The sequence below is a fragment of the Panthera onca genome, chromosome A1, assembly GCF_046562875.1.
Source record: "Panthera onca isolate mPanOnc1 chromosome A1, mPanOnc1 haplotype 2, whole genome shotgun sequence".
Classification (NCBI taxonomy): domain Eukaryota; kingdom Metazoa; phylum Chordata; class Mammalia; order Carnivora; family Felidae; genus Panthera; species Panthera onca.
In genome coordinates this window covers 150696142-150723770 of record NC_138339.1, presented here as the reverse complement: position 1 = coordinate 150723770, position 27629 = coordinate 150696142, and the positions used below count along the sequence as shown (strand labels likewise).

The window sequence follows — 27629 nt, the reverse complement described above, 5'->3', positions numbered from 1 at the left end:
ATTTTTATCTTCTTCACTTTCTTTCATAAGCTTTCTATAGTTTTCAGCATACAGATATTTCACATCTTTGGTTAGGTTTATTTCTTGGTATTTTATGATTCTTGGTGCAATTGTGAACGGGATCAGTTTCTTTATTTGCCTTTCTGTTGCTTCATTATTGTATAGGAATGTAACTGATTTCTGTATACTAATTTTGCATTCTACAACTTTGCTGAATTCATGTATCAGTTCTAGCGGACTTTTGTTGGAGTCTATCGGGTTTTCCATGTATAATATCATGTCATCTGCAAAAAGTGAAAGCTTGACTTCATCTTTGCCAATTTTGATGCCTTTGATTTCCTTTTGTTGTCTGATTGCTGATACTAGAACTTCCAACTCTATGTTAAACAACAGCGGTGAGAGTGGACATCCCTGTCGTATTCCTGACCTCAGGGCGAAAGCCCTCAGTTTTTCCCCATTGAGGATGATATTATCTGTGGGCTTTTCATAAATGGCTTTTATGATGTTTAAGTATGTTCTTTCTATCCTGACTTTCTCGAGGATTTTCATTAAAAAAGGATGCTGATTTTGGTCAAATGTTTTCTCTGCATCGATTGACAGGATCAGAAGGTTCTTTTCTTTTCTTTTCTTTTCTTAATGTGATGTATCACATTGATTGATTTGCAAATGTTAACCAGCCCCGCAGCGCAGGAATAAATCCCACTTAATCATGGCGAATAATTCTTTACATGTTGTTGATTTCGATTTGCTAGTATCTTGTTGAGAGTTTTTGCATCCATATTCATCAGGGATATTAGGCTGTAGTTGTCTTTTTTTGCTGGGTCTCTGTCTGCTTTGGGAATCAAAGTAATGCTAGCTTCATAGAATGAGTCTGGAAGTTTTTCTTCCCTTTCTATTTTTTGGAACAGCTTGAGAAGGATAGGTATTATCTCTGCTTTAAATGTCTGGTAGAATTCCCCCATGGAAGTCCTCTAGTCACAGACTCTTATTTGTTGAGAGATTTTTGATAACTGATTCCATTTATTTGCTGGTTATGGGTCTGTTCAAGTTTTCTATTTCTTCCTGTTTAGGTTTTGGAAGTGTGTGGGTGCTGAGGAATATATCCATTTCTTCCAGGTTGTCCAGTTTGTTAGCATATAATTTTTCATAGTATTCCCTGATAATTGCTTGTATTTCTGAGGGATTGGTTGTAATAATTCCATTTTCATTCATGATTTTAGCTATTTGGGTCATCTCCCTTTTCTTTTTGAGAAGCGTGGCTAGAAGTTTATCAAATTGTTTATTTTTTCAAAAAACCAACTCTTGGTTTCATTGATCTGTTCTACAGTTATTTTAGGTTCTATATTGTTTATTTCTGCTCTGATCTTTATTATTTCTCTTCTTCTGGGTCTGGGGTGTCTTGATGTTCTGCTTCTATTTCCTTTAGGTGTGTTGTTAGATTTTGTATTTGGGATTTTTCTTGTTTCTTGAGATAGGCCAGGATTGCAATGTATTTTCCCCTCAGGACAGCCTTCGCTGCATCCCAAAGCATTTGAATTGTTGTATTTTCATTTTCATTTGTTTCCATATATTTTTTTTAATTTCTTCTCTAGTTGCCTGGTTGACCCATTCATTCTTTAGGAGGGTGTACTTTAACCTCCATGCTTTTGGAGGTTTTCCAGACTTTTTCCTGTGGTTGATTTCAAGTTTCATAGCATTGTGATCTGCAAATGTGCATGGTATGATCTCAATTCTTTTATACTTATGAAGGGCTTTTTTGTGACCCAATATGTGATCTATCTTGGAGAATGTTCCATGTGCACTGGAGAGAAAGTATATTCTGTTGCTTTAGGATGCAGAGTTCTAAATATATCTGTCAAGTCCATCTGATCCACTGTATCATTCAGGGTCCTTGTTTCTTTATTGATCCTGTGTCTAGATGATCTATCCATTGTTGTAAGTGGGGTTTTAAAGTCCCCTGCAATTACCACATTGTTATCAATAAGGTTGCTTATGTTTGTGATTGTTATATATATTTGAGGGCTCGATATTTGGCACATAGATTTTTATAATTGTTAGATCTTCCTGATGGACACACCTTGTAATTATTATATAATGCCCTTCTTCATTTCTTGTTAAAGCCTTTAATTTAAAGACTAGTTTGTCTGATAAAAGTATGGCTACTCCTGCTTTCTTTTGGCTTCCAGTAGCATGATAGATAGTTCTCCATCCCCTCACTTTCAATCTAAAGGTGTCCTCAGGTCTAAACTGCATCTCTGGTAGACAGCAAATAGATGGGTCCTGTTTATTTAATCCACTAATTCTTATTTTTAAGAGCCAATGATCATTCACTTTTTGGGACATTCATATACATTCATAAGACTTCATATTCATTAATATCTATAAATCATACACACACACACACACACACACACACATATTTGCAGATTTTTAGTCTCCTTACATCATTCGTACAATGTGTACTGCAGGTAGAAAATTTTCCTTCAGGGCGCCTAGGTGGATCAGTCGGTTGGACGTCCGACTCAGGTTGGTCTCAGGTTATGATCTCGTGGTCCATGAGTTCGAGCTCCGCATCGGGCTCTCTGCTGACAGCTCAGAGCCTGGAACCTGCTTCAGATTCTGTGTCTCCCTCTCTCTCTAACCCTCCCCCATTCATTCTCTGTCTCTGTCTCAAAAATAAATAAACGTTAAGAAAATTAAAAAAAAAAAGAAAATTTTCCTTCAGCCTCAGGTATTACCTTTGATATATTTTGTGGTGCATATCTAGGGATGCATTTTCTATATTATGTGGGACACAGTTTCTCATAGATCAGTACTTAAAAATCCTTGCCTTTAAAACAAGGAATGAGCAGAGTGCCGGAAGATGGCGGCGTAGGAGGACGCGGGGCTCACAGCGCGTCCTGCCGATCACTTAGATTCCACCTACACCTGCCTAAAGAACCCAGAAAACCGCCAGAGGATTAGCAGAAGGGAGTCTCCGGAGTCAAGCGCAGACGAGAGGCCCACGGAAGAGGGTAGGAAGGGCGGCGAGGCGGTGCGCGCTCCACGGACTGGCGGGAGGGAGCCGGGGCGGAGGGGCGGCTCGCCGGCCAAGCAGAGCCCCCGAGTCTGGCTGGCAAAAGCGGAGGGGCCGGACAGACTGTGTTCCGACAGCAAGCGCGACTTAGCGTCTGGGAGGTCATAAGTGAACAGCTCTGCTCGGAAAGCGGGAAGGCTGGAGGACAAAGGGAGGGAGAGCTGCTGAGCCCCCGGACGGCAGAGCTCAGCTTGGCGGGGAACAAAGGCGCCAGCGCCATCTCCCCCGCCCATCCCCCAGCCAAAATCCCAAAGGGAACCAGTTCCTGCCAGGGAACTTGCTCGCTCCGCGCAAACACCCAACTCTGTGCTTCTGCGGAGCCAAACCTCCGGCAGCGGATCTGACTCCCTCCCGCTGCCACAGGGCTCCTCCTGAAGTGGATCACCTAAGGAGAAGCGAGCTAAGCCTGCCCCTCCAGCCCCCGTGCACCTTGCCTACCCACCCCAGCTAATACGCCAGATGCCCAGCAACACAAGCCTGGCAGTGTGCAAGTAGCCCAGACGGGACACGCCACCCCACAGTGAATCCCGCCCCTAGGAGAGGGGAAGAGAAGGCACACACCAGTCTGACTGTGGCCCCAGCGGTGGGCTGGGGGCAGACATCGGGTCGGACTGCGGCCCCGCCCACTAACTCCAGTTATACACCACAGCACAGGGGAAGTGCACTGCAGGTCCTCACCACGCCAGGGACTCTCCAAAATGACCAAACGGAAGAATTCCCCTCAGAAGAATCTCCAGGAAATAACAACAGCTAATGAACTGATCAAAAAGGATTTAAATAATATAACAGAAAGTGAATTTAGAATAATAGTCATAAAATTAATCGCTGGGCTTGAAAACAGTATACAGGACAGCAGAGAATCTCTTGCCACAAAGATCGAGGGACTAAGGAACAGTCACGAGGAGTTGAAAAACGCTTTAAACGAATTGCAAAACAAAATGGAATCCACGATGGCTCGGCTTGAAGAGGCAGAGGAGAGAATAGGTGAACTAGAAGATAAAGTTATGGAGAAAGAGGAAGCTGAAAGAAAGAGAGATAAAAAAATCCAGGAGTATGAGGGGAAAATTAGAGAACTAAGTGATACACTAAAAAAAAATAATATACGCATAATTGGTATCCCAGAGGAGGAAGAGAGAGGGAAGGGTGCTGAAGGGGTACTTGAACAAATTATAGCTGAGAACTTCCCTGAACTGGGGAAGGAAAAAGGCATTGAAATCCAAGAGGCACAGAGAACTCCCTTCAGACGTAACTTGAATCGATCTTCTGCACGACATATCATAGTGAAACTGGCAAAATACAAGGATAAAGAGAAAATTCTGAAAGCAGCAAGGGATAAACGTGCCCTCACATATAAAGGGAGACCTATAAGACTCGTGACTGATCTCTCCTTTGAAACTTGGCAGGCCAGAAAGGCTTGGCACGATATCTACAGTGTGCTAAACAGAAAAAATATGCAGCCGAGAATCCTTTATCCAGCAAGTCTGTCATTTAGAATAGAAGGAGAGATAAAGGTCTTCCCAAACAAACAAAAACTGAAGGAATTTGTCACCACGAAACCAGCCCTACAAGAGATCCTAAGGGGGATCCTGTGAGACAAAGTACCAGAGACATCACTACAAGCATAAAACCTACAGACATCACAATGACTCTAAACCCATATCTTTCTATAATAACACTGAATGTAAATGGATTAAATGCGCCAACTAAAAGACATAGGGTATCAGAATGGATAAAAAAACAAGACCCATCTATTTGCTGTCTACAAGAGACTCATTTTAGACCTGAGGACACCTTTAGATTGAGAGTGAGGGGATGGAGAACTATTTATCATGCTCCTGGAAGCCAAAAGAAAGCTGGAGTAGCCATACTTATATCAGACAAACTAGACTTTAAATTAAAGGCTGTAACAAGAGATGAAGAAGGGCATTACATAATAATCACAGGGTCTATCCACCAGGAAGAGCTAACTATTATAAATGTCTATGCGCCAAATACCCGAGCCCCCAGATATATAAAACAATTACTCATAAACATAAGCAACCTTATTGATAAGAATGTGGTCATTGCAGGGGACTTTAACACCCCACTTACAGAAATGGATAGATCATCTAGACACACAGTCAATAAAGAAACAAGGGCCCTGAATGATACATTGGATCACATGGACTTGACAGATATATTTAGAACTCTGCATCCCAAAGCAACAGAATATACTTTCTTCTCGAGTGCACATGGAACATTCTCCAAGATAGATCATATACTGGGTCACAAAACAGCCCTTCATAAGTTTACAAGAATTGAAATTATACCATGCATACTTTCAGACCACAATGCTATGAAGCTTGAAATCAACCACAGGAAAAAGTCTGGAAAACCTCCAAAAGCATGGAGGTTAAAGAACACCCTACTAACGAATGAGTGGGTCAACCAGGCAATTAGAGAAGAAATTAAAACATATATGGAAACAAACGAAAATGAAAATACAACAATCCAAACGCTCTGGGATGCAGCGAAGGCAGTCCTGAGAGGAAAATACATTGCAATCCAGGCCTATCTCAAGAAACAAGAAAAATCCCAAATACAAAATCTAACAGCACACCTAAAGGAAATAGAAGCAGAACAGCAAAGGCAGCCTAAACCCAGCAGAAGAAGAGAAATAATAAAGATCAGAGCAGAAATAAACAATATAGAATCTAAAAAAACTGTAGAGCAGATCAACGAAACCAAGAGTTGGTTTTTTGAAAAAATAAACAAAATTGACAAACCTCTAGCCAGGCTTCTCAAAAAGAAAAGGGAGATGACCCAAATAGATAAAATCATGAATGAAAATGGAATGATTACAACCAATCCCTCAGAGATACAAACAATTATCAGGGAATACTATGAAAAATTATATGCCAGCAAATTGGACAACCTGGAAGAAATGGACAAATTTCTAAACACCCACACTCTTCCAAAACTCAATCAGGAGGAAATAGAAAGCTTGAACAGACCCATAACCAGCGAAGAAATTGAATCGGTTATCAAAAATCTCCCAACAAATAAGAGTCCAGGACCAGATGGCTTCCCAGGGGAGTTCTACCAGACATTTAAAGCAGAGATAATACCTATCCTTCTCAAGCTATTCCAAGAAATAGAAAGGGAAGGAAAACTTCCAGACTCATTCTATGAAGCCAGTATTACTTTGATTCCTAAACCAGACAGAGACCCAGCAAAAAAAGAGAACTACAGGCCAATATCCCTGATGAATATGGATGCAAAAATTCTTAATAAGATACTAGCAAATCGAATTCAACAGCATATAAAAAGAATTATTCACCATGATCAAGTGGGATTCATTCCTGGGATGCAGGGCTGGTTCAACATTCGCAAATCGATCAACGTGATACATCACATTAACAAAAAAAAAGAGAAGAACCATATGATCCTGTCAATCGATGCAGAAAAGGCCTTTGACAAAATCCAGCACCCTTTCTTAATAAAAACCCTTGAGAAAGTCGGGATAGAAGGAACATACTTAAAGATCATAAAGGCCATTTATGAAAAGCCCACAGCTAACATCATCCTCAACGGGGAAAAACTGAGAGCTTTTTCCCTGAGATCAGGAACACGACAGGGATGCCCACTGTCACCGCTGCTGTTTAATATAGTGCTGGAAGTTCTAGCATCAGCAATCAGACAACAAAAGGAAATCAAAGGCATCAAAATTGGCAAAGATGAAGTCAAGCTTTCGCTTTTTGCAGATGACATGATATTATACATGGAAAATCCGATAGACTCCACCAAAAGTCTGCTAGAACTGATACATGAATTCAGCAAAGTTGCAGGATACAAAATCAATGTGCAGAAATCAGTTGCATTCTTATACACTAACAATGAAGCAACAGAAAGACAAATGAAGAAACTGATCCCATTCACAATTGCACCAAGAAGCCTAAAATACCTAGGAATAAATCTAACCAAAGATGTAAAAGATCTGTATGCTGAAAACTATAGAAAGCTTATGCAGGTAATTGAAGAAGATATAAAGAAATGGAAAGACATTCCCTGCTCATGGATTGGAAGAATAAATATTGTCAAAATGTCAATACTACCCAAAGCTATCTACACATTCAATGCAATCCCAATCAAAATTGCACCAGCATTCTTCTCGAAACTAGAACAAGCAATCCTAAAATTCATATGGAACCACAAAAGGCCCCGAATAGCCAAAGTAATTTTGAAGAAGAAGACCAAAGCAGGAGGCATCACAATCCCAGACTTTAGCCTCTACTACAAAGCTGTCATCATCAAGACAGCATGGTATTGGCATAAAAACAGACACATAGACCAATGGAATAGAATAGAAACCCCAGAACTAGACCCACAAACGTATGGCCAACTCATCTTTGACAAAGCAGGAAAGAACATCCAATGGAAAAAAGACAGTCTCTTTAACAAATGGTGCTGGGAGAACTGGACAGCAACATGCAGAAGGTTGAAACTAGACCACTTTCTCACACCATTCACAAAAATAAACTCAAAATGGATAAAGGACCTGAATGTGAGACAGGAAACCATCAAAACCTTAGAGGAGAAAGCAGGAAAAGACCTCTCTGACCTCAGCCGTAGCAATCTCTTACTCGGCACATCCCCAAAGGCAAGGGAATTAAAAGCAAAAGTGAATTACTGGGACCTTATGAAGATAAAAAGCTTCTGCACAGCAAAGGAAACAACCAACAAAACTAAAAGGCAACCAACGGAATGGGAAAAGATATTTGCAAATGACACATCGGACAAAGGGCTAGTATCCAAAATCTATAAAGAGCTCATCAAACTCCACACCCGAAAAACAAATAACCCAGTGAAGAAATGGGCAGAAAACATGAATAGACACTTCTCTAAAGAAGACATCCGGATGGCCAACAGGCACATGAAAAGATGTTCAACGTCGCTCCTTATCAGGGAAATACAAATCAAAACCACACTCAGATATCACCTCACGCCAGTCAGAGTGGCCAAAATGAAGAAATCAGGAGACTATAGATGCTGGAGAGGATGTGGAGAAACAGGAACCCTCTTGCACTGTTGGTGGGAATGCAAATTGGTGCAGCCGCTCTGGAAAGCAGTGTGGAGGTTCCTCAGAAAATTAAAAATAGACCTACCCTATGACCCAGCAATAGCACTGCTAGGAATTTATCCAAGGGATACAGGAGTACTGATGCATAGGGGCACCTGTACCCCAATGTTTATAGCGGCACTCTCAACAATAGCCAAATTATGGAAAGAGCCTAAATGTCCATCAACTGATGAATGGATAAAGAAATTGTGGTTTATATACACAATGGAATACTACGTGGCAATGAGAAAAAATGAAATATGGCCTTTTGTAGCAACATGGATGGAACTGGAGAGTGTGATGCTAAGTGAAATAAGCCATACAGAGAAAGACAGATACCATATGGTTTCACTCTTATGTGGATCCTGAGAAACATAACAGAAACCCATGGGGGAGGGGAAGGAAAAAAAAAAAAAAAAAAAAGAGGTTAGAGTGGGAGAGAGCCAAAGCATTAGAGACTGTTAAAAACTGAGAACAAACTGAGGGTTGATGGGGGGTGGGAGGGAGGGCAGGGTGGGAGGGAGGGCAGGGTGGGTGATGGGTATTGAGGAGGGCACCTTTTGGGATGAGCACTGGGTGTTGTATGGAAACCAATTTGACAGTAAATTTCATATATTAAAAAATAAAAAAAAATAAAAATAAAAAAAAAAAATAAAAAAAAAAATAAAACAAGGAATGAGTGTAAAGGCGGATATTTTAGGCACTCTAGACCTGGCTGATAACATGCTCCCATGTGCATTTCTTTGTTCTCTGTCCCCTTTATCACCCCTTGTGCTGTTGGTTGTGGAAGTACCTGATATCCTCAGGAGGGAGAAGGGACAAAATGGAGGAACGCTGGGTTCCTGAATGACCACATGAAGAAGTTTAGTCTCCAATCTAAACACGCACCCAGTACTGTCATGTGAGGAAATCTATGGGGACATGCTATTGAAATTTGGGGCATTCTCTGGTAATTCAGCATAACCTAATATACCTACAAAATGTTAACCTGCAAGATAACTTAGAAATCAGTCTAGTTCCATTAAAATTGGCTGTTTCAGTCAGTAGGGGATGAGACTCTTCATCTTGGAGTGTGATTTCACACCCCAAGTTAGGAGTACAGTAGACTGAAAAAAATATAAAATAAAATAAGTTTTGAAAGATGACCCAAGTAAATTAGGCTATAATGACTGAGCTGCTAAATGGTGGGACGGATCTCCTTACCTCTTCATTCATCCACTGGGAAAGAACATCTGAGCATTCAGATAGAGCCAGTGATGGTAAGGCAGCCAGGTCTTCCCTCTAGGAGCTCAAGGTCTAGACAGGAAGATGGAAAGAACATGAAACAAAAATGTGAATGACATGAGCAATGACTCCATAGAAAAAATCAAGGTGCTAAACTGGGTCCTGAGCTCCACCAGGTGAGGGTCTGACAAGGCTGTGCTGAGGAAACATTCATATTTCCTGCAACAGTGCAAGAACGAGTCAGCCCTGCACAAATCCGAATATATGTAGCCTGGCAGAAGGCACAGTGGTGCAGACACTCGGAGGCAGAGGTTGGTGTTGCCACAGTGGACATTTGAAAGGACAGCAGGGAGCCTGGAAAGACCTGGGGAGGACAGCAGAGAGGGAGGGTAAGGAGATCCAGGGCCTGGGGCAGGAGGACATATTCAGTACTCTGCTCTAGTGCTGTGTGACAATATTCCCTCACCCTTAGTGGCTTCCCCATAAACTTAACACCTCACAGACCCAGGGGACCAGGAATTCAGCAGTGCTTTGCTGAGGGCTCCTGAGAGCCTCTCAGTAGGTTGGGGCTCTTGTCATCACTGAGACAGAACCTGCTTCACTCAACCCCTGAGCTCACTTCAGGGTGGTGGCAGGATTCAGTCCACATCGAATGCTTTAGTTCTTCCCTGTCTGTTGTTGTCTCTCAGGGCTAGGCTCTGTGTACCTGTCTGTGTCATTACTCAACACAGGGGTGGTTCCCCAGTGTGAGAATCTGAGAGACAACACAGAGAGTGACAGTGAGCATGTGGTTGTGCCATGGATATTTTATCAACAAAACTTGGTTGGCTTGGGGTCACATTGCCATCTTCTTTGGAACAGAAATCAAACACTAAGTCCATACCACACTCCAGGAAGGAAATTACACAAGGATGTGTTTACAGGATGTGGGGATCCCAGGGAGCCATGAGGGGAGGAGAAAGTGAAGACCCTGGCAGGGTCAGTGCCTTGCTCAGAATCACAGACCGGTAAAAAGTCAGAACCAGGCATGAACCCAACTCCATGTCCTCAAAATGGGGTCCTTGACTTGACCCAGGTTTTCTGAGGGGGCTCGGGAAAAGGTTGTGTTACTGTGACTCTGTGCAGACATGGGGGTGGTGTGGGGGTGAGGCTGAAGAGGAGCGTAACAGACGACATTCCAGCATGTTCTTCCCTGAGGAGGACCCAAGGCTAGGGCAGCCCACTGAGTGCCACCCTGTCCCCATTGTACCCAGTGGAAAGGGAGGGAATGGCTTGTGGCACACTACTGACAAAGTCTACGTAAAAGAGAGTTCTGGCCTACTAGGCCACAACTCCAATCCCTTCTGTATGGATTGCTTTAAAAATTAGAGAACCTAAGCGCTTAAGAAATTTTTGGCCATCCTTCCCTAGGTGGGGATGTTATCTTCTGGGACTCCAGAAAATGAGCACTGGTAAACACACGTACACACACACACACTTGCATGCACACACGTACGCACACATGTACGCACACTTGGGATCAGAGGAGCAGCAGAACCAAAGGAGGTGAGAAGTCAAAGTAAATGTGGATGGATAAATATCCAACATGTGACACCACTCCTCCAATTTCACAGGTATCGTCCCACGTATGCCTGAGGACATCCTGAGGAAGTACATCCTATAATTATGTCCCTTGAGCAGAGGAGACAGGGACCATCCCTGAAAGACACAATCACTTATCTGGCACCAGAAAGAGGTAAGAATGAAGAGTTGTGTCTCAACCCAGATACGTCTCAAAACTGGGACCCTGGCTGCCCCCAGACCTTCCCAGGGGGCTGTGGAGAGGGGTACGTTGCTGTAACTGTAGACCGATGTGACATTTCATGGAGAAAGGGGTGAGCATTCAGCAAATAGAGGACTATTTGCATAGGTGTTATCCCAGGAGCAGACTCAGGAGGTGGATCCTAGGCAGTGACATCACTTTGCTCACAATAGGCCCCAGGAGAACTTGGAACTCCTGTAACCCGGCACCCATGCACTAGTGAGGTCCCATACCAGTCTCACTTGTCTACAGACACAGAGAGTTTGGGATGTTCTCTTGTTTTCCCAGTTACCAGTGCTCTGGATACCAGAAACCCCAGTGTACAGGATTATTCGGATGTTGGAGAGGTTTCCTTCACCCACGCTGGTGATGCCTCAGGATGTTTTCCAGGAGGTCACATAAGGTAATACAGAGCAGCCTAGAGCAGGCCAGGCCAGGTCAGGTCAGGTCACAGCTCTGAACCATCCCTGGGCACCCCCATCCCCTCGTGTTCAGTTTCAGGGAAAGGGGGACACGTGAGGTGCTCCTGTCCTGGACTGGAGGAGGTTGGATGGCAGTGGACGACCTGGTGGACCCATCATGGCCATGCAGATGTCATGCTGGGAAGGAGGCAAAAGGGATCTCTGAGGTGCCTTTAACCTATAACCGGTTTAATCCAAGGCCCTCAAACCACGTTGCTTCTCCTCCTTGGGGGAGGTGTGTGCACACTGTGGTGTATATATCTGCAATGAATTCACACGGGTCGAGGAAAAGGGAAAGCAAGCAGACATGGCTTTGAGGACCCCTGCCTGCGTGCTGGGCACTGTCTTTACAGAGCCACACGTCAGAGATGGAGGAGAAGGTGAATGATGAGAGCCCCTCCTCTACTTCCCTGAAGGACAGGAGGAAGCCCCATGCCATCAGCAGGATGCCCCGCTGGCTCAGGGTGAGTGAAGGTACCAGGGAAACCCAACACGCACAGCCCAGAGGCAGTGCAAAGAATCCCAGGGCACAGAAAACACACTGATACTCCCCTGGTTTCTCTCATAGACTCCTGATCCCAGAGGAACCTGGAACGCCATGTGCTCCTCAAACATGCCCTCGTGGCCCAGCCCCTGCCATGGCCAGATGCAACGTCACTCTCCACTTATTTGTAGGAATATCAGAAAACGGGTGTGAAACCATTTCACGTCCCATTCTGTCTAGAATATATTGCCATTGTCATACATGTTTCCTCAACGACTGTTCCCAGGTGTCCCGGTTCGCCTGACCATCCTTCCACAACTTCCCCACATCTGACACATGTTCGTGATGAGCAGGGAGATTTTTACCCAAAGGACATGGGACTCACTGTATTATGTCTACTGCTCTGCACTTTGGTTGCCAAGCAACACGTCCCTAGGGCCCTCCAGATCAGGAGCAAGGACCTTACTACCTAGACAACATTCTGGAAATGAGACCACTTACCTCACCCATTCAGCCCTTCACAAATGCGGGACTGTTACATGATTCCCTTCTGTTGCCATGTCACAGTGCTGCACTGAACATCCTACATGTCCTATTATCCTGATCCAACCTCTGCCAGGTAATGTCCCTGTCTTCTGATCCCTAGAATGGACTGTGGTGTTAGAAATCACAAAGACAATGCTGTTAATGCAGGGAGGTGCTGTCCATACTCATCTAACAATCTGACCTCAGATCCTAACTTATTCAGTCATTTCCCCACCTCAAATTCTCACGTGAATGCCAAGATCCTTTTTCCTGCTGTGTGCACCAGGTCTCACTCTTTCGACAAGTCACTGAGGGCTGGGGGGTTTGGTCTGCATTCTGGACCCCAACCCTCCTGATGTCCATGGTGCTGTGTCTGACTTTGTGTCCCTCCTCTGTTCTATCTCAGGGTAAAAAGGCCGCACCCGTGAACGAGAATGAGAACTGTGTGGAGTGGACCATCAATGCAGGCCTGCTGAAGCAGCGAGTGGAGCACCTGGTGCCCGCCTTCCTGTGGAGAGACCCCACCTGCTTCTTCACATTCTTGGGCACGTACAGAGCTTTTGCTACCACCCAACAGGTCCTGGAACTATTGTTTATGAGGTGAGCACCCTGCCCTTCACAGCCTAGTGTGATTCAGCTCCTTAAAGCTTTGAGTCTAAGGAAAGTCACCAAACCTCCCTGAGTCTCAGTTTGTTCCTCTGATCCGAGTAGAATAACTACAGGTACTCAGTGGGGGCACTGCTTGGAAAGTGACCCTGGCCCTGTGGAAAGGTCTGCTGGACGGGCTGTGTGTCTGCTGGGTGATCTTTGTCCTCTTCCCCATGATCAAGTTTCTGCCTCATCCCTCACTGTCACCAGGTGTTGAGTTGGGCTCTTTTCCCATTTGAAAAGGAGATGTGAGGGTCTATCTGTGTGTCTGAGTCCCGGGTCAAACTAATCAAGGATGCCCAGGATGAGCAGGAGGCCCAGACCCACACCAATATGTGTGATGGAGCTGATTGGGGCCCTATCGTTCATCAAACATACAGGAAGCCCCACTAGGTGCAGGCACTTCTGTAGCAGCTGACTGGGATCCAATGCACAGAGCAGACAGCACCCTCCCCTCCAGAGCTCCATTCTTTTTCTTTTAAAAAAAATTTTTTTTTAACATTTTATTTTTATTTTTGAGACAGAGAGAGACAGAGCATGAACTGGGGAAGGTCAGAGAGAGAGGGAGACACAGAATCTGAAACAGGCTCCAGGCTCTGAGCGGTCAGCACAGAGCCCAACGCGGGGCTCGAACTCACGGACCACGAGATCATGACCTGAGCCGAGGTCGGAGGCTTAACCAGCTGAACCACCCAGGTGCCCCTCCAGAGCTCCATTCTAGTCAGCAGTCAGTGACTCTGGATATGACAAGAGGTAGTATCCACAGGACACCTGATATGATGCCCTTCTGGCCTCCTCCAGATATGGCTGCTTCCTTCCTGAGACTGAGGAAGATGGTGGACCCCGGAAGCAGGAGAAAATGTGAGTAGGCTGAGCTCATGCTGGAGGGCCTTCATTCTCCAAGAGGGCAGTGCTGAGACTGTGCGTGGGAGGGGCTTCAGGACCCAGCATCCCACACATCTGAGAGACCTGTGAGAGGGCAAAGCTCTGAGGGCTTCTCCCTGGAAGCAAGGAAAGGGGTCTTGTCCTGTGGGTTAGAGGATAAGCTGTGGGCACAATGAGACAGCAGAGGGCAACAGACGACAGATTCAGCCCTTTCGAGAGTCCAACCCCATCCCTTCCCACTCACAGGCTTGCCTCCACCCCCATCAGAGGGCCCAGAATAAAGGTTTTGGGGAGCATCATGCTCACCACCTTGTGGAACTTCGACAGTGTGTGCTTAGCAAGGGTTCAGGAGACACAGTGAGGGCTCAAGGACCACATATCACCCACACTATGGGAGAACCAGTGTCGGTGGGAGGACACCCACATGTGCACTAAGTGAATGAGGCAGCATAGAGGCACAGGTCATCACGTGAGGAGGTTTCAAGCAAGCCCAGGTAAGAGACAGAGTGCCTTTGTCCCGTATGTGTTCAGATTTTCATGGAGCACTAGTGTATGCAGTGAAGGCACTGACTCATCCTGACACCACCCCTCCACTCATGCACGGAGTTGAATTCTAGTGAGAGGTAGGCAGAGGACACACCAGGGAGTATGTCTGGCTTCCCAAGAAGGACAGAGACAACCACATCATTGGTTAAGGGTTTTCCGTCAAATAGAATTTTCACGGTCCCTCTTCAGTGACCAGGACTCTCTTAGGTGGGACTGCCAAATCACAGGTGGACACGGCATAGAACCACCCTCTGTACATCCATGAGCAGGAGGCATAGAGGAGGCTAGGTCCCACAGGCCTGTCTTGAAACATTAGTGCAGGAGGAACACCCCATGTTGATTGTTCTGGCTACTTTTGTATCCCCAGGGCCATCTCCTCCATTCTGGGCACCTGGCTGGACCACTACCCTGAGGACTTTTTCCAGCCCCCAGATTTCATCAGCCTGCAGATACTGCGGGCATATATAGGGGTCCACATGCCAGGCTCCGAGCTGCAGTGCCGTGACCGCCTTCTCTACTCATCACGGAGAAACCATGAACCCAATGAGCCAGAATCTCTGGGTGAGGAGGACTCTGGGTGGGAGATGTGGGCATGTGGATGGGACGGGGTATGCCACACAAAGCACGTTTCCTGAGACTGCGGGTGGGCTAGGAGTTGTGAGTAGTCTCAGATCACTGTTCCATTAGCCTGTCATCTGGGAGATTTCCTCCTGGTGGGTTCTTTGACTCAGATGACAATGTCTGCGGGAGAGGTTTCCTTTATTAGGAAAGGCCATGGAAAGGCAATCACGGTGATGACACTTTGTATTCTTGAATCTATGGCACCAGCTCCAGAGCAAGATCCAGACGTCACTCAGGAGCTAGCCCCCGCTATCTCTGTGGTGCCCACTGCAGCTTCGCGGCCCAGGCTGCCTGCAGCCACCACTCATCCTGGATCTCAGCAATTAGAAGAATTGGTGACCCTCCCTGCAGAGTCACCACCAGTGCAGGTGGTAGTCCCAGCTCTGATTCACTGTCAGGAGCTGGAAGAGACACCTGCCCCTTTGGTGGACCCAGACCCTGAGCAGCCTCCAGCCCCAGCTGGCGGGGTCACGGAAGGGCTGGAGCAACCACCTGCTGCAGCTGAGCAACCAGCCTCGGCTCCCGAGCAGTGGCGCATGTTGGCTGCAGCCCCAAAGGATGCCCTGATCCTGTCATTGCGTTCTTTGTAATTTTTGTGGTTTGTATAGAGATATTTACTGTCCTTATGTATTGTTTTGTAAATAAAACATAAATTAACTTCAAAAGAATTTACTCTGATCCTTTCAAATTACAAATTCAAGTGTCATTACGTACATTCACAGGATTTTGCACCCGTGACTACTATGTACTCTTAGAACATTTCCATCACAGAGACACATGTACTACTAATCACCCACAGCTCATTCCCTCACCCCAGTCTCTGCAACCACTGATATCGGTTTCTGCTGCTTTAGCTCGTCTAAAATTTTCAGGTGTGTGCAAACACACAACATTGCCTGTTGTGTCTGGCTACATAACATGAGAGTGATTAATAATTGGTTAAATATTCAATGAAACTAAGATTTTTATGACAGAGGAATATTCCGCAAAGAACAAAGATTATGTGAAGCTCCTCCTTGAAATATCTTCATTATCTGGCATGGGGACCCTTTGAGGTTTGACACAAGACCAGAAGCCAGAGGAGAAACGACTGGACCAGAACAATACCTTGACAATGTTTCATTTTCCTGGACTGGCCATGTTGATATTGGCCTAATGTGCATATTATAAAAATACCTAAATGAAATATTCAATATTCCATTTATGCTAATCTATTAGGCAATAAAGTACAAAGATCTTAAAGGTTTTCTGCAGGTGACATTTATGTAGTAAACTAAAGATTTAAATAAATATGTCTATGTCACAGCTCTCTGTGTCTGGTTAAAGAATATGTATATCCAAACAAACCTTATTTGTGGAGTTGTTTGATTATATCAACCACAAAACATTTCAGAAAATTTGCATAGTATCACTCCATATATCTGCTTCCTCTCATCTAAATTCGATCACATCATCCTATATTCCCAGGCACTTTTTCACTTATTAGGAGTGCATGATATGCTATACAGAGACTGCAGTGACTCTACACCATTACTGATAGACCTAATAAATGATTTCAGTAATGCTAAGATATGTACGTCTATGTATATATTGTGCCTCATTTCTATACATGAATCACAAACTATCAGAGAGAGAAATTAAGAAAATAATTTAAAATCCCTCCAAAAGAATAAAATACTTAAGAATAAATTTAGCCAACGGGCACCTGGGTGGCACAGTCAGTGAAGCATCTGACTGTGGCTCAGGTCGTGATCTCACAGTTTGTGACTTGAGCCTTGCGTTGGGCTCTGTGCTGACAACTCAGAGTCTGGAGCCTGCTTCAGATTCTGTGTCTCTCTTTCTCTCAGCTCTTCCCCACTCATACGCTCTCTCTCTCTCTCTCTCTCTCTCTCTCTCTCTCTCTGTCTCTATGTATCTCTCTCTCTCTCTCAAGAATAAATAAACATAGAAAACTTAAAAAAGAAAAGAATGACTTTAACCAAGAAGATGAAGACCTCTTTAATGAAAACCATAAATCAGTGGAGAAAAAATTTGAAGAGATAGAAATAAGCGGAAAGACATTCCATGCTAGTGGATCCCAAGAATTAAGATTGTCAAAATGTCCACACTACTTAAAGCCATCTACACACCCCCTAGGTGCAATCCCTATCAATGTTTAAGCACGTTTCCAAAAATAGGATAACCCTTCAGTGTGGACAGAACCACAAAAGGCTCTGAATAGCCAAAGTCATTTTGACAAGGAAAAACACAGCTGGAAGCATCATGCTTTCTGATTTTAAAGTAGATCTCAAAGCTACAATAACCCAAGCAGTACGGTATTGGGGTAAAAACAGACACACAGATCATTGGAACTGAACTGAAGGCCCAGAAAGAAACCCACGCATATGTAACCAATTAATTTACAACAAAAGAACCAAGAATATAACATGAGGAAAAGGCAGTCTCCTCAATAGGTGGTGCCAGAAACACTGACCAGCCACACACACAGAAAAACAACTTGACACCTATCTAGCACCACACTCAGAAACGAAGTCAAATGTATCAAAGACCTAAAGTTAAGACCTAAAAACCTAAAAAGTTAAGACCTAAAAATCATGGATAAAACTTGCGCAGAAGGTGGGGAAATCACAAAACTATGTCTTGGGTTAGGAGATTATAGGGAACGCTTTGCAAAGCAGATCACTGCTCTCTGGACTTGTTGCAAACAGCCAGCGGCAGTTCATTTATCTAGTTAGTGTGTATCTGGGGGACAGGCTGGACTTCGCTTCTCTGTTGCTGTGTATCCAGGGGTTGGGTTCTGTATGTGCTCACAAAATACTTAGATCATGTTGTCGCATGCAATATTATATACTGTCTTAACTTGGTTTTCACCATGTCTTCAATACGTTCTTTCTAGCATGTGGCCCACTGACTTATTGCACACCGTTTGTATGAATACGGGAGCTTGAGAGCAGCTCGTAGAGATGTCCTTTAGCCTCCCTCTCACCTCTCTTGACTTGCATGGAGTCTTAAGCAATCCTTTCTGCTGCCCTTGGCTTTGCTGGAAAAAGCCAAAAGCCAAACCCATGAGAGTGGTTTTGATCTTAGTCTTGACACTGAGTTTTGGGATTTGACACCAGAAGCCAAAGCTACAAAGGAAAAATAAAGTGGGACTACATCAAACTAAAAAACAAGTGTTGCACAGCAAACATATGTTCAACAGAATGGAAACGCAACGTAGTGAATGGGAGAAAATACTTGCAAACTACATACATGGTAAAGGGTTAATAGACAAAAGATATAAAGAATTCTGGGGCGCCTGGGTGGCTCGGTCGGTTAAGCGTCCGACTTCGGCTCAGGTCACGATCTCACAGTCTGTGAGTTCGAGCCCCGCTTCAGGCTCTGGGCTGATGGCTCAGAGCCTGGAGCCTGCTTCCAATTCTGTGTCTCCCTCTCTCTCTGCCCCTCCCCCATTCATGCTCTGTCTCTCTCTGTCTCAAAAATAAATAAAAACGTTAAAAAAAATTAAAAAAAAAAAAGAAGAATTCCTACCGCTCCGCAACACAAGAGCAAAGAGCAATTATGAAAGTGGCAGAGTCCTGAAGAGGCATTTTTCCAATGAAGCCATACAGATGGCCAGCACATACATGAAGAGATGTGCAATGTCACTCCACATTAGGGAAATGAAAAGCCAAAACCAAAGAGATATCACCTGAAACCTGTCTGAATGATCTTATCAAAAAGACAAGAAATTACAAGTGTTGGGTAAAATGTGGAGGAAAGCGAATCATTGTGCTCTGTTGCTGGGATTGGAACTTGGTGCAGCGGCAGTCGAAAACAATATAAAGTTTCCTCAAAAAATTCAAAGTAGAACATCCATAGCATCCAGCAATTTCCCTCAATAACCCTCCTAGGTATTACTCAGAACACATGAAATCGCTAACTCTCAAGGATATCTTCACACCTATATTATGCCACATTATTTATACTAGCCTGGAGGGCATTATGCTAAGTGAAATAAATCACACAGAGAAAGACAAATACCAAATGCTCGCACATATTTGTGGAATCTGAAACAGAAAATAAGAAATCAAAATACAAAAATTCTCCAAACATAATAAAATAAACTCATAAATACATAAAGATGATTGCAAAGGTGAGGGGCAGGAAGGAGGGAAATAGGTTAAAGGGCAAAAGACATCAGTGAATAAAAAAAGACCATGTCAAGAGGGAAACTAGAGAGTAAATATGACTTCAGTATCTTAACTTCTAGCTTCTTATATTTCAAAGACTTTAGTTCATTCCATTGCATTCAATAGACCTACCTGAATTCTTATTATGACTCAGCAGTTTTTGAAGATGAGTTCTGTATTCAGTATTTCATATCAATAAGGAAAGAGTGCTTACATTACTAGGTATATTAGCCTTTCAAACCTTTTATGGTTTCTTGAAGTATCATTATGTGACAAAAATCTCCTTAGATCTAAGTGGACAATTTAATCACTCTTCACATATGTACATACCACTAAAACAATCAGCATAATGAACATAAGGTACATGTGTCCATCACACAAAAGTGATTCTTTTCTCCTTGTTGTAGCGAGTGCCGGTGGGGGAGAGACAGGCAGAGAGACAGAGACACAAAATGTGAAAGCAGGCTCCAAGTTCTGAGCTGTCCACACAGACCCCAGTGCAGGGCTGGAGCTCAGGAACCGCAAGATCATGAGCTGAGCCCAGGTGGAAAGCTTAACCCACTGAGCCACCCAGGCGCCCCGGGAATGTTCCATTCAGGAGTACACTGCATACATCCAGACCCATTTCCGCAAGGACAGAGCCCTTAGAACAGATACTACTACGAAGGATATTATACAAGTGTCAACAACCTGACCTCTTTCTTAGAAAGAGGCTGCCCTGACAATACCTAGAAAACAAGGCGCTCTGATCAAAAGCGCACGGATAAAAGTCATGCCTGCATACCCTTAGGGCCTGGTGACTCCCCAGGTTCCTCCTCCAGTGCACTCCTATTTGAAACTTTGTGGCTTTTGGTTTCTAAGGAGCCCTGCAGCTGTGTAGGCCACTGGGAATGACCTCACCTGAGCTACCTATCAGGAGACAGCTTAACACTGGTCACCCTTCCTGTAGGCACTGGGCTCAGGGCCTCGGACGAGCCAGGATGCAGGAGACAAGCAGAGAACGTTAGCATTTGAGGACACAAAAAAGGCTTTGGGGTTCCCCTACTCGGGGACCACGTTCATGACCTGGGCGCCTGCGACGTTGGCAGCTGGCACACAGGACGACGGGGAGTGTGAGGGAGATGAAATGAGGGCCCTCAGCCCCTTCTCATGCAATTCAGAGGGAACTCTGAGTTTATACAAAAGGAAATGTCACTTCAGTCATGAGCTCCCAAGAAGCCTCCCTGAGGGAAGGGATGGTGCCGTCAACAACCTTTTCCTCCTTCCAGCCCTGCCTGGGTTTCAGGGGGAGCACAGCACAGGGGTGTCCTACGAAGGTCACGCTGACCCATGCACCCTGAACCTACTTCACTCAACCCCTGAGCTCACTTCAGGGTAGGGACTGGATTCAGTCCACATCGAATGCCTTACTTCTTGTCTGTCTGTTGTTGTCTCTCAGTGCTAGGCTATGTGTACCCGTCTGTGTCATTACTCAACACGGGGGTTGTTCCCCAGTGTGAGGATCTGAGAGTGAGAGTGAGCACGTGGCTGGGCATGGACATTTTAATCACCAAAACTTGGAATGGGCTTTGGGCCACATTGCCATCTTCTGTGGAACAGAAATCAAACACTACGTCCATATCACACCCCAGGAACGATATTACACAGGGATGTGTTTACAGGATGTGGGAATCCCAGGGAGCCACTGAGGGGAGGAGAAAGTGAAGACCCTGCCAAGGTGAGTGCCTTGCTCAGAATCACAGACTGGTAAAAAGTCAGAACCAGGTATGAACCCAACTCCATGTCCTCAAAATGGGGTCCTTGACTTGATGCAGGTTTTCTGAGAGGGCTCTGGAAAAGGTTGTGTTACTATAACTGTGTGCAGACATGGAGGTGGTGTGGGGGTGAGGCTGAAGAGGAGTGTAACAGGGGGCATTCCAGCATGTTCTTCTCTGAGGAGCACTCCAGGCTACGGCAACCCACTGAGTGCAACCCTGTCCCCATTGTACCCAGTGCAATGGGAGGGAATGGTTCGTGGCACACTACTGACAAAGTCTACGTAAAAGAGAGTTCTGACCTACTAGGCCACAACTCCAATCCCATCTGTAGGGATTGGTTTAGAAATTAGAGAGGTTAAGCTCTTAGGAAGTTTTTGGCCATCCTTCCCTAGGCAGAGCTGCTATCTTCTGGGACTCTAGAAAGTGAGGACTGGTAAACACACACACACACGCACACACGCGCACACAAACACACAAACACACACACCAGTATGGACTGTTGGGTGGGATCAGAGGAGCAGCAGAAACAGAGGAGGTGAGAAGTCAAAGTAAATATGGTTGGATAAATTTCCAACATGTGACACCACTCCTCCAATTTCACAGGTATCATCCCACGTATGTCTGAGGACATCCTGAGGAAGTACATGCTGGAATTATCTCCACTGGGCAGAAAAGACATGAGCTATCCCTGAGAAGCACAATCACGAATCTGGGACCAGAAAGAGGTAAGAATGAAGAGTGATGTCTCAACCCAGATATGTCTCAAAGCTGGGGCCCTGGCTTCCCCCAGACCTTCCCTGGGGGCTGTGGAGAGGGGTGCATTGGTGTAACTGTGGACCGATGTGACATTTCTTGGAGAATGGGGGTGAGCAGTCAGCAAATAGAGGACTATTTGCATAGGTGTTATCCCAGGAGCGGACTCAGGAGGTGGATCCTAGGCAGTGACATCACTTTGCTCACAATAGGTCTCAGGAGAGCTTGGAACTCCTGTAACCCGGCACCCATGTTCTAGTTAGGTCCCATACCAGGCTCACTTGTCTACAGACACAGAGAGTTTGGGATGTTCTCTTGTTGTTTTCCCAGTTACCAGGGCTCTGGATACCAGAAACCCCAGTGTAGTGTACAGGATTATTCGGATGTTGGAGAGGTTTCCTTCACCCATGCTGGTGATGCCTCAGGATGTTTTCCAGGAGGTCACATAAGGTAATACACAGCAGCCTAGAGCAGGCCAGGTCAGGTCAGGTCAGGTCACAGCTCTGAGCCATCCCTGGGCACCCCCATCCCCTCGTGTTCAGTTTCAGGGAAAGGGGGACACGTGAGGTGCTCCTGTCCTGGACTGGAGGAGGTTGGATGGCAGTGGATGACCTGGTGGACCCATCATGGCCATGCAGATGTCATGCTGGGAAGGAGGGAAAACGGATCTCTGTGGTGCCTCTAACGTGTAACAGGGTTAATCCAAGGCCCTCAAACCATGTTGCTTCTCCTCCTTGGGGTGGGGTGGGGGGGCGGTGTGTGCACAATGTGGTGTCATATATCTGGAATGAAGTCACATGGGTCTGAGGACAAGCGAAAGGAAGCAGACAGGGCTTTGAGTCCCTGCCTGCCTGCTAGGCACTGTCTTTACAGAGTCACACATCAGAGATGGCAGAGAAGGTGAACGATGAGAGCCCCTGCTCTACTTCCCTGAAGGACAGGAGGAAGCCCCGTGCCATCAGCAGGATGCAGAGCTGGCCCAGGGTGAGTGCAGGTACTGGGAAAACTCAACACGCACGGCCCAGAGGCAATGCAAAGAATCCCAGGGCACAGAAAACACACTGATACTCCCCTGGTCTCCCTCGTACACTCCTGACTCCAGATGAACCTGGAACCCCATCTCTTCCCAAAACATGCACTCGTGGCCCAGGCCCTGCCATGGCCAGATGGAAAGTCACTCTCCACTTATTTATAGGAATATCAGAAAAGAGATTAGAAACCATATCACGTCCAATTCTGTCTAGAATATTTTGGCATTGTGTTGTACATATTTCTTCAATGACTGTCCTCAGGTGTCCTGGTTTGCCTGACCATCCTTCCACACCTTCTCTACGTCTGACACATGTTCATGAGGAGCAGGGTGATTTTTACCCAAAGGACATGGGGCTCATGGTATTATGTCTACTGCTCTGCACTTTGGTTGCCAAAGAACACGTCCCTGGGGCCCCTCCAGATCAGGAGCAAGGGCCTTACCACCTAGACAACGTTCTGGAAATGAGACAAGGTACCTGACCCATTCAGCCCTTCACAAATGTGGGACTTTGACATGATCCCCTTCTGTTGCCATGTCACAGTGCTGCACTGAACATACTACATGTCCTACTACCCTGATGTAACCTCTGCCAGGAAATATCCCTGTCTTCTGGTCCCTAGAATGGACTGTGGTGTTAGAAATCATAGGGACAATGCTGTTAATGCAGGGAGGTCTGTCCACACTCATCTAACAATCTGACCTCAGATCCTAACGTGTTCAGCCATTCCCCACCTCAAATTCTCGTGTGGATGCCCAGATCATTTTTCCTACTGTGGGCACCCAGGTCTCACTCTTTCGACAAGTCACTGAGGGCTGGTGAGTTTGGTCTGCATTCTGGACCCCAACCCTCCTGATGTCCATGGTGCTGTGTCTGACTTTGTGTCCCTCCTCTGTTCTACCTCAGGGTAAAAAATGAGAATTGTGTGGAGTGGACCATCGAAGGAGTCTGGATGCTACTGGAACAGCGAGGGGAGCACCTGGTGCCCGCCTTCCTGGGTAGAGACCCCACCTACCTCTGCACATTCTTGGGAACGTAGAGAGCTTTTGCTACCACCCAACAGGTCCTGGACCTAATGTTTAAGAGGTGAGCACCCTGCCCTTCACAGCCTAGTGTGATTTAGCCCCTTGAAGCTTTGAGTCTAGGGAAAGTCACCAAACCTCCCTGAGTCTCAGTTTGTTCTTCTGATCGGGGTAGAATAACTGCAGGTACTCAGTGGGGGCACTGCAGGGAAAGTGACCCTGGCTCTGTGGAAATGTCTGCTGACAGGGCTGTGTCTGTGCTGGGTCATCTTTGTCCTCTTGCCCGTGATCAAGTTTCTGCCTCATCCCTCACTGTCATCAGATCTTGAGTTAGGCTATTCCCATTTGAAAAGACTTGAGGTTCCATCTGGGGGTCTGAGTCCTGCATGGAACCAGAGCAAGGATATCTGCGGATAAGCAGAAGGCCCAGGCCTAGGTCCACACCAATATGTGTGATGGAGCTGATTGGGGTCCTATCATTCACCAACCTTAAAGGAAGCCCCACTATGTGCAGGCATTTCTGTAGTTGCTGACTGGGATCCAAAGCACAGAGCAGACAGCACCTTCCCCTCCAGAGCTTCATTCTAGTCATCAGTCAGTGACCCTGGATATGACAAGAGGTAGTATCCAAAGGACACCTGATATGATGCTTTTCTGGCCTCCTCCAGATATAGCTGCTTCCTTCCTGACACTGGGGAGGATGGCAGACCCCGGGAGCAGGAGAAAATGTGAGTAGGCTGTACCCGTGCTGGCGGGCCTTCTGTCTCCAAGACGGCAGTGCTGAGACTGTGCGTGGGAGGGGCTGCAGGGCCCAGCATCCCACACATCTGAGAGTCCTGTGAGAGGGCAAAGGTCTGAGGGCTTCTCCCTGGAAGCAAGGAAAGGGGTCCTGTCCTGTAGGTTAGAGGATAGGTTGTGGGCACAGTGAAACAGAAAAGGGCGCCAGAGGACAGAGTCAGCCCCTTAGAGAGTCCAACCACTTCCCTTCCCACTCACAGGCTTCCCTCCACCCCATATGGGAGCCCAGAATAAAGGTTTTGGGGAGCATCACGCTCACCACCTTGTGGAACATCAACAGTGTGTGCTTGCTTAGCAAGGGTTCAGGAGACACAGTGAGGGCTCAAGGACCACATATCACCCACACTATGGGAGACCAGTGTCAGTGGAAGGACACTCACACGTGCACTGAGTGAATGAGTCACCATATAGGCACAGGTCATCATGTTTAAGGTATGAGGAGGGTCCAAAAAGCCCAAGTAAGAGACAGAGTCCCTTTGTCCCGTATTTGTTCGGATTTTCATAGAGCGCTAGTATATTCAGTGAAGGCACTGACTCATCCTGGCACCACCCCTCCACTCATGCACGGAATTGAATTCTAGCGGGAGGTAGGCAGGGGGACACACCAAAGAGTATGTCTGGCTTCCCCAAGAAGGACAGAGAAGACCACATCATTGGTTAAGGGGTTCGCATCAAATAGAATTTTGACAGTCCCTCTTCAGTGATCAGGACTCTCTCAGGCAGGACTTCTTCCAAATCACAGGTGGACAAGGTGTAGGAACAGCCTCTGGACATCCAGGATCAGGAGGCAAGGATGCCAGGTCCCACAGAGGTGTCCTGAGACATCAGAGTGTTAGGAACACCCCATGTTGATTGTTCTGGCCACTTTTGTATCCCCAGGGCCTTCTCCATACTGGGCACCTGGCTGGACCAGTACCCCCAGGATTTTTTCCAGCCCCCACATTTCATCAGGATGAAGATGCTGCAGGCATATGTAGGGGTCCACATTCCAGGCTCCGAACTGCAGTGCTGTGCCCGCCTTCTCTGCTCATCGCGGAGAAACCGTGAGCCCAAAGAGCCAGAGTCCTGGGGTGAGGAGGACTCTGAATGGGAGATGTGGGCATGTGGAGGGGATGGGGTATGCCACACAGAGCACGTTTCCTGAGGTTGCGGGTGGGCTAGAAGCAGTGCGTAGTATCAGATCACTGTTCGATTAGCATGCCATCTGGGGAGAATTGCTCCTGATGGGTTGTTTGACTCAGATGACAATGTCTGCGGGAGAGGTTTCCTTTATTAGGAAGGGCCATGGAATGGCAATCACAGTGATGACAGTTTCAATTCTTGAAGCTAAGGCACAAATTCCAGGGCAAGATCCAGACGTCCCTCAGGAGCTAGCACCTGATATCTCTGTGATGCCCACTGCAGCTTCGCAGCCCAAGTTGGCTGAAGACAGCACTCACACTGGAGCTCAGCAATTAGAAGAATCAGTGACCCTCCATGCAGCATCCCTGCCAGTGCAGGTGTTAGTCGCAGCACTAATTCACTGTCAGGAGCTGGAAGAGCCACCTGCCCCTTTGGTGGACCCAGAACCTGAGCAGCCTCCATCCCCAGCTGTCGGGGTCATGGAAGGGCTGGAGCAACCACCTGCTGCAGCTTCGCAGCCCAAGCTGGCTGAAGACACCACTCATCCTGGAGCTCAGCAATTAGAAAAAGCAGTGACCCTCCCTACAGCTTCTCCACAAGTGCGGGTGGTAGTCCCAGTTCTGATTCACTGTCAGGAGCTGGAAGAGCCACATGTCCCTTTGGAGGACCCAGAAGTTGAGCAGCCTTCAGCCCCAGCTGTCGGGGTCGTGGAAGGGCTGGATCAACCACCTGCTGCAGCTTTGCAGCGCAAACTGGCTAAGGACACCACTCATCCTAGAGCTCAGCACATAGAAGAGTTGAGCCTCCCTGCAGCAAACCCACCAGTGCAGGTTGTAGTCCCAGCTCTGATTCACTGTCAGGAGCTGGAAGAGCCACGTGCCCCGTTGGTGGACCCACAGCCTGAGCAGCCTCCAGCCCCAGCTGGCGGGGGCATGGAAGGGCTGGAGCAACCACCTGCTGCAGCTGAGCAACCAGCCTTAGCTCCCGAGCAGCGGCTCATGTTGGCTGCAGCCCCAAAGGATGAATTCCCTTCCGCTGTCATTGCAGTCTTTGTAATTTTTGTGGTTTGTATAGAGATATTTAACGGCCTTATGTATTTTCTTTGTAAATAAAACATAAATTAACTTCAAATAAAATTTTACTCTGATCCTTTGAAATTATAAATCAAGTGTCATTACATACCTTCACAGGAATTTACAACCATGTCCACTATGTATTCCTAGAACATTTCCATCACACAGACACGTGTACTACTAATCACCATGGCTCATTCCCTCACCCCAGTCTCTGCAACCACCGATATCGGTTTCTGCTGCTTTAGCTCCTCCAAAATTTTCAGGTGTGTGCAAAAATACAACATGGCCTGTTGTGTCTGGCTACATAACATGAGAGTGATTAATAATTCATTAAAAATTCAATGAAACTAATATTTTTCTGACCGAGGAATACTCCCCAAAGAACAAAGATTATGTGAAGCTCCCTACTTGGAATATCTTCATTATCTGGCATGGGGACCCTTTGAGGTTTGACACAAGACCAGAAGCCAGAAGAGAAACGTCTGGACCAGAGGGATACCTTGACAATGTTTCATTTTCCTGGGCAGGC

General features: G+C 46.2%; 2 protein-coding genes across 2 annotated transcripts; both read left to right on the top strand.

The window, feature by feature from the left end:
- The first annotated feature begins 11229 nt into the window (after positions 1-11229).
- On the top strand, positions 11230-15959 carry LOC144612922 (ral guanine nucleotide dissociation stimulator-like). The gene is made up of 5 exons (XM_078433131.1): positions 11230-12124; positions 13085-13269; positions 14119-14178; positions 15116-15309; positions 15577-15959. The coding sequence occupies exons 1-5, from the start codon at positions 12029-12031 to the stop codon at positions 15957-15959; spliced, it is 918 nt and encodes a 305-aa protein (XP_078289257.1). The 5' UTR covers positions 11230-12028.
- Positions 15960-23992: 8033 nt separating this feature from the next.
- LOC144612919 (uncharacterized) lies at positions 23993-27136 on the top strand. Its single transcript, XM_078433092.2, has 2 exons — positions 23993-24168; positions 24773-27136. Exon 2 carries the CDS (start codon positions 26126-26128, stop codon positions 27134-27136), a length of 1011 nt encoding a protein of 336 aa, XP_078289218.1. The 5' UTR covers positions 23993-24168; positions 24773-26125.
- Positions 27137-27629: the final 493 nt, after the last annotated feature.